The sequence below is a fragment of the Hyla sarda genome, chromosome 3 (genome assembly GCF_029499605.1).
Source record: "Hyla sarda isolate aHylSar1 chromosome 3, aHylSar1.hap1, whole genome shotgun sequence".
In the NCBI taxonomy this organism is placed as follows: Eukaryota; Metazoa; Chordata; class Amphibia; order Anura; family Hylidae; genus Hyla; species Hyla sarda.
Genome location: NC_079191.1, coordinates 94,203,403 through 94,211,336, shown reverse-complemented (window position 1 = coordinate 94,211,336; position 7,934 = coordinate 94,203,403). Strand labels below are relative to the sequence as shown.

Below are 7,934 nucleotides of genomic sequence, written 5' to 3'. Positions count from 1 at the left end.
ACCCATGTACACTCCTCTATACCCCTCTGTCACTCATGTACACTCCTCTATACCCCTCTGTCAACCATGTACACTCCTCTACACCCCTCTGTCACCCACGTACACCCATCTGTCACCCATGTACACTCCTCTATACCCCTCTGTCACACATGTACACTCCTCTACACCCCTCTGTCACCCATGTACACTTCTCTACACCCCTCTCTCACCCATGTACACCAATCTGTCACCCATGTACACTCCTCTACACCCCTCTGTCACCCATGTACACCCATCTGTCACCCATGTACACTCCTCTACACCCCTGTCACCCATGTACACCCATCTGTCACCCATGTACACTCCTCTACACCCCTCTGTCACCCATGTACACCCATCTGTCACCCATGTACACTCCTCTACACCCCTCTGTCACCCATGTACACTCCTCTAAACCCCTGTCACCCATGTACACTCCTCTAAACCCCTGTCACCCATGTACACCCATCTGTCACCCATGTACACTCCTCTACACCCCTCTGTCACCCACGTACACCCAGCTGTCACCCACGTACACCCAGCTGTCACCCATGTACACGCCTCTATACCCCTCTGTCACACATGTACACTCCTCTACACCCCTCTGTCACCCATGTACACTTCTCTACACCCCTCTGTCACCCATGTACACCCATCTGTCACCCATGTACACTCCTCTACACCCCTCTGTCACCCATGTACACCCATCTGTCACCCATGTACACTCCTCTACACCCCCGTCACCCATGTACACCCATCTGTCACCCATGTACACTCCTCTATACCCCTCTGTCACACATGTACACTCCTCTACACCCCTCTGTCACTCATGTACACTCCTATAAACCCCTCTGTACACTCCTCTATACCCCTGTCACCCATGTACGCTCCTCTACACCCCTGTCACCCATGTACGCTCCTCTACACCCCTGTCACCCATGTACGCTCCTCTACACCCCTGTCACCTATGTACGCTCCTCTACACCCCTGTCACCCATGTACGCTCCTCTATACCCCTGTCACCCATGTACGCTCCTCTACACCCCTGTCACCCATGTACGCTCCTCTACACCCCTCTGAACGCTCTTCTACACCCCTCTGTCACCCATGTACGCTCCTCTACACCCCTGTCACCCATGTGCGCTCCTCTACACCCCTCTGTACACTCCTCTACACCCCTCTAAACCCCTCTGTCACCCATGTCCACCCCTCTACACCCCTCTGTCACCAATGTCCACTCTTCTACACCCCTCTGTCACCCATGTAAAAAAGAAAAGAAAAAAAAGTTCGGCGCCTAATAGGTTTGTTTTGCAGGTTTAACGGTGAAAAATTGTGGGTGGAAGAAATTGTCATGATGGCCCAGACCACATGGAGAAGAGAAGGCAACGATGCAAATTAGAGAAGACGTCATTGGTGAGTTGCTGTATAAAGCAGCACTTTAAACTACATACCCACTGATAAATAGATATAGTGCATTGCGTTTTTTATCGTTTTTCCTTTTTTTTTTCTTGCTCGTCAACCTCGGTAGCGGTGCCCCGTGGAAAAAAAAATTTCCGAGGTGTGCCCCGACCCGAAAAAGGTTGGGAAACACTGGTGTAGATACATTACATTATTTAATCTTTACTGATTCTGAGTTATATTCTGGATTATACTCTAGAGCTGCACTCACTATTCTTTTGGTGTGGTCACACTGTATACATAGGTGGCGAGAGGATCAGGGGAAATGGCGTAAATATACATTTGAAATAACAATATTAATTACAAACATGTCACTAATATAGCGTGTACAATTTTTGGTGATGGCCTGCCAAGGGGTACTTGGGCAAAAAAAAAAAAAAAAGGTTGGGAACCACTGCTCTGGTGGGTAGTGATCAACATATGGATAGCAACATAGGCAGATAAAAGAGTTGTTCTTTACTTAACTCAAGACCAGCACTGCCAGCAATAAATTCAATGATATTCAAGATATACTCTCTCTCAAAAGATACACAGATCAGTTCATATCACATTTAAATAGATCATTTCACAGGTGAATCCAATGAGCTAAAAAGTAGCACACAGCTACGTGATGAGCAACCGCAACACTGATTAAAACCAAAGTGTATAACAAGTAGCCATAGTCCGTTATTCATGTGTATGGTCATATATAATATATGTCTTTACAGGAAAATAAGTGCTTTCACTAAGAATGATGTGTCCGTATACATAACATTAATGTGAGCTAATTGTGAACTAAGCACATGAAACACGGGGTGTGACTTCATACCATATGCATATCAATGCTTTTCACTTAAAACGAAGCAGTATACCAATAAACATAGAAATTACTATATGGGCAAAAATTTTGCTAATGACAAAATAATAATTATTACAGGAATGTCACAGTACCCTTTAGGAGGTTAGAACTAAAATATAACTTTTATTAAATATGCCTTAAAATTGATTTTAAATAAACACCAAATTTTTAGTGTGTGTGTGTGATCACCTGATCTGTATGGAGTCTCAAGGAATTTTAGAACTATTATATCAAGTTAGGGCAGAGGCAATAACAATATTGTAAAGAGATGTAATTGATAGATAGAGAAGGTTATAATGAGATGCAATTACTAGTATTACCAGGCAGTAATCAAAGATAAAGTAATAGTATTGGAGGATATGATTGAGTAAATAGAAAAAGAAGGGGGGGATGTGCCCACCCTAACTACTAATTGCCCCCAATAGAACTGGCCCTGCCTTTCGAGGGACCCATCTCCTTAACAGGATGGCCTCAACCACGGTGATGGTCCTTCCTGATCATAAAGTGCTCAGGATAAAAATAAAAAATGCACAGTAGGAAGGTACAGATTAATAAGATATGATATAAATTCACAGGGGCTCCTTCAGATGATCACACACACACAAATACAAAATTGTGAATAGTGAATAAGTGCCAGTTGTAACCTAATCACCGAAATAATAAACTATTTATACACAAAAAGATGTGAACCAGGGTAATGACAATGACGGGGGCGGAGGCGTGTGACGTCACACCTCCGCCCCTCAATGCAAGCCTAAGGGAGGGGGCGTGATAGCTGTCACGCCCCCTCCCTTAGGCTTGCATTGAGGGGCGGAGCGTGACGTCACACAGGGGCGGAGGCGTAACGTCACACCCCGCCGGCCTTGTGGTCGTCCGTAATCAGACCCGGAGCGAACACGCTCCGGGGACTGATTACAAACGGGGTGCCGCGTGCAAGATCCCGGGGGTCCCCAGTGGCGGGACTCCCGCGATCAGGCATCTTATCCCCTATCCTTTGGATAGGGGATAAGATGTCTAAGCACCGGAGAACCCCTTTAAGTGAAAGGCATTGATATGCATGTGCTATGAAGTCACTTTGGTTTTAATCAGTGTTGCGGTTGCTCATCATGTAGCTGTGTGCTACTTTTAGCTCATTGGATTCACCTGTGAAATGATCTACTTAAAGGGGTACTCCCGTGGAAAACTTTTTTTTTTTTTTTAATCAACTGGTGCCAGAAAGTTAAACAGATTTGTAAATTACTTCTATTAAAAAATCTTAATCTTTCCAGTACTTTTAGGGTCTGTATGCTACAGAGGAAATTATTTTCTTTTTGGAACACAGAGCTCTCTGCTGACATCATGACCACAGTGCTCTCTGCTGACATCTCTGTCCATTTTAGGAACTGTCCCGAGCAGCATATGTTTGCTATGGGGATTTTCTCCTGCTCTGGAGAAGTTCCTAAAATGGACAGAGATGTCAGCAGATAACACTGTGGTCATGATGTCAGCAGAGAGATCTGTGTTCCAAAAACAAAAGAATTTCCTCTGTAGTATTCAGCAGCTAATAAGTACTGGAAGGATTAAGAATTTTGAATAGAAGTAATTTACTCTTATTAATCTGTTTAACTTTCTGGCACCAGTTGATTTAAAAAAAAAAAAGTTTTCCATGGGAATACCCCTTTAATGAGAACTCCAGACCATAAAAATTGTGCCATAGTGCCGGCAGTAAAAAAAAATAAAGATGTACATACCTTCCTCCTCTCCCCCGGGGCCTCCGGTAACCGGCTCCGGTCTCCGCCGCAATCCACTTCCTGGTTGCCGGTGGTCGGATGAATCAGCCAATCACCAGCCGCAGCGGAGTCCGACTCGGCCGGCGATAGGCTGAGCAGCAGTGTGAAAACGCTTCAGGACACAAAACTCTTCACTACACCGGCACCTGCGGCCGGGGCCTATAAAGGTCACACTGCCGCTCAGCCTATCGCCGGCCGAGTCGGACTGCGCTGCGGATGGTGATTGGCTGATTCATCCGACCACCAGGAAGTGGATCGCGGCGGAGACCAGAGACGGTTACCGGAGGCCCCGGGGGAGCGGAGGAAGGTATGTACATCTTTATTTTTTTTACTGCCGGCAGTATGGGGGACAATTTTTACGGTCTGGAGTTCTCCTTTAAGGCTGCATTCACACCACAATTGCAGCCTACGGTTGCGGCTGGGGGAGGGGAAAACTGGGTGCTCCCATTCCCCAGTCAGAACAGCACTGAAATCCATTGACTTTAATGAGCCGACCGTAGTCAAACAGTGACTCTGGTCAGCTCATTTCTGCCCCGTATCTTGTTTTGTGACTGGACCTAAAACCATAGTATACTACGGTTTTGGGTCCGGTCACAAAACCGGATACGGGGCAGAAATGAGCTGACCAGAGTCACTGTTTGACTCCGGTCGGCTCATTAAAGTCAATGGATTTCAGTGCCGATCCTGCTGGGGTACGGGAGCACCTGGTTTCCACACCCCCAGCCGGATCCAGCAACCGTAGGCTGCAATTGTGGTGTGAATGCTGCCTAAATGTGATATGAACCGATCTGTATATCTTTTGACAAAGAGCACATGGGCTTGAAACGCGTCAAGTGTGTGAGGCGTTGTGAAGTCTTTACATGCTGTTTTTAAGGAGGATTTACAAATACAGCAGGTATTCTTCAGTGCTGGATCATCTTTTTATTAATTCATTGATTGGACACAGAGGAGATTTATCAAAACCTGTTGCTGAGTTGCCCATAGCAACCAATCAGATCGCTTCTTTCATTTTTGAAAAGGCCTCTGAAAAATGAAAGAAGCGATCTGATTGGTTGCTATGGGCAACTCAGCAACTTTTCTTCAGGACAGTGCGGGTCCGTGCAGGAGCTACAGGAAGTAATCTGGACTTTCTTAATCTTACTGTCCCATCTAATACCTCCATTCCCTGTTCTATTTAGTCCCATGTAGATCTTGCAGTCCCACGTAAACGGCTCCCCTCTGCCCCCTACAACACACATACAGGCATGCACACTACTTCCGCTTCCAGCTCGTGCGGCCCTCCCTTTCCTATACGGGCCCCGCCCCCTTGACGTGACGTCATACCGAGCATTGTACACGCGGCCTCCCGGATGGAGCTGTACGATGAGCTGCCCGAGCCGCCGCGGGCTCCAGGTGAGCGCAGTACACCCCCGCTATAGCCTCATACACACCTGGGCGCGCTGCGTTTTCTATACAAGGCCGTTCAGTTCAGAGTACCGTATCACTACCGCAGTGTTTCCCAACCAAGGTGCCTCCAGCGGTTGCAAAACTACAACTCCCAGCATGCCCGGACAGCCGTTGGCTGTCCGGGCATGCTGGGAGTTGTAGTTTTGCAACCGCTGGAGGCACCCTGGTTGGGAAACACTGCACTACAGTGTGATCTGCTATTCCAGGCTGCATATCACATAATGCACAATTCACCATAGGCGTCTGACTGGTCCAGTGGGTAGTGTGGGGGCGCTCTTGTGCACGTAGGTAGACCTGAAAGCAGCGCCACCATGTGGAGACACTTGTATTGCAGAATGCGCAGGGTGAACGTGTTTAAGGCTGGGTTCACACCACGTTTTTGCAATACAGTCCCCATATCAGGTTTTTGATGAAAAAAACACATTCCTCAAAACCTGACTAAACTGTATCAAAACGTGTGTACAAATTTTAACCCCTGTACAAATTTAAAACCCCTGTACAGTTGAACAAATAATGTCCGGTTGCATCCGTTTTTTTTAAAGAAAAAACGTATGTTTCTAACTTTTCACTCCATTATGAATAAAGTTTCACTTGTTTGATTGAAATCCCAAGAAAAATAACTGTGCAAAGTAAAAAAACGTTTGGTGCAAACCGTATGGAACTGTATGCACACACGGTTTTGTACGGTTCCCATTGACTCCCATGTAAAAAAAAAAAAGTTTACAGTTTTTCACCCGGACGAAAAACCGCGGTAGGCTACGGTTTTGGGTACGGGAAAAAAAAAAAAAGACTGAACTGTACAAGACGCAAAATGGATGCAACCGGATGAATCTTTTGGCATGCGGTTTTCAATTCGGTTCTGTACGGTTTTCACATAGATATGCGGGAACTGTATTGCAAAAGCGTGGTGGGAATGCCGCCTAATACAACTTGATTAAAGGGGTATTCCAGGGAAAAACTTTTGTTTATATATCAACTGGCTCCAGAAAGTTAAACAGATTTGTAAATTACTTCTATTAAAAAATCGTAATCCTTTCAGTACTTATAAGCTTCTGAAGTTAAGGTTGTTCTTTTCTGTCTTAAGTGCTCTCTGATGACACCTGTCTCGGGAACCGCCCAGTTTAGAAGCAAATCCCCACAGAAAATCTCTTCTAAACTGGGCAGTTCCCGCGACAGGTGTCATCAGAGAGCAGTTAGACAGAAAAGAATAACCTTAACTTCAGATGCTCATAAGTACTGAAAGGATTAAGATTTTTTAATAGAAGTAATTTACAAATCTGTTTAACTTTCTGGAGCCAGTTGATATATAAAAAAAAAAGTTTTTTCCTGGATAACCCCTTTAAGTGTTATCCTCCCACGCGACCGCTGTAGCCAATCACAGGTGAGACATTAGTGGTGTTGACACATCAACCCTCCAGTGATTGGCTGCAACAGTCATCAGTGCCATCAGTGGAGCAGGGGGAATCAGTCGGGTGAGTATTACTCCTTTTGCTATTGGTCTCCACACTATGGCCCTCCAGTTTCTGCAAAACTACAACTCCCAGCATGCCCGGACAGCCAACGGCTGTCCAGGCATGCTGAGAGTTGTAGTTTTGCAACATCTGTAGAGCTACCCCTTTTATAAGATGGTATGTTCCACTTTAGTCTAAGCTTCCTACAAGTTAATGACTAAAGAAATCTGCTGAGAGTTTTGTTACCATTCACTTGAATGGGTCCGCTGGCAATCTGCAAATTTGTCACTATTGCCAATTTTCTGTGGGCCTATTGAAGTGAATGGTAGCCAAATTACCAGCGAATTTCCATTATCACTGTGTGAACGAACCCTTAAAGGAAAACTGTCTGCTTTCTCCCCCGCACTAACCAGCAGTACTGGATGGTAGTGTGAAAGATGCTGATCAGTTTGGTCCTTACCGTGGCCACATCCGCCGCGCCGTAATCTTCTATTTTCGGTATATGTAAATGTGCTAACTGGCACTCTGACATCAGTGCCGCCTGCTGCAGAGCCGCCCAGCTCATCACTATTCCTCCCCTCTCTCTTAATTACAGAGCAGGGAGAAGAGGGAGAGGCGGAGGAGGGGAGGAATATTGATGAGCTGGGCGGCCAGCGGCACTGACGTCAGAGCGCCAGTTAGCCTAGCTGGTGCAAGTTAGCACCTCATTTGCATATTCCGAAAATAGAAGATTACGGCGAAACGGCGAGGCGGATCTGGGCACGGTAAGGACCAAACTGATCAACGTCCCCCGCACTACCAGCCAGTACCCCTGGTTAGTGCGGGGGAGAAAGCTGACAGTTTTCCTTTAAGAGTTGTCTGATGCCACAAAATGATGGCATATAAGCCCACCATACTTACCTCCCCAGATCCGCCCACCATGATTCTTCCTGCATTCCTATCAGCACACAGGAA

At 46.1% G+C, this 7,934-nt stretch overlaps 1 protein-coding gene across 2 annotated transcripts in view; it reads left to right on the top strand.

Moving 5' to 3' along the window:
• Positions 1-5,258: 5,258 nt before the first annotated feature.
• The window catches only part of ILKAP (ILK associated serine/threonine phosphatase), a 31,953-nt gene continuing 29,277 nt past the window's right edge, over positions 5,259-7,934 (top strand). The window contains exon 1 of one of the 2 annotated variants that reach the window (XM_056564656.1): positions 5,259-5,475. In XM_056564656.1, coding sequence (XP_056420631.1) covers positions 5,433-5,475 — 43 coding nt within the window. In that variant the 5' untranslated portion in view covers positions 5,259-5,432. The remainder of the gene's footprint in view (positions 5,476-7,934) is intronic. The other variant, XM_056564658.1, reaches the window with a different exon arrangement.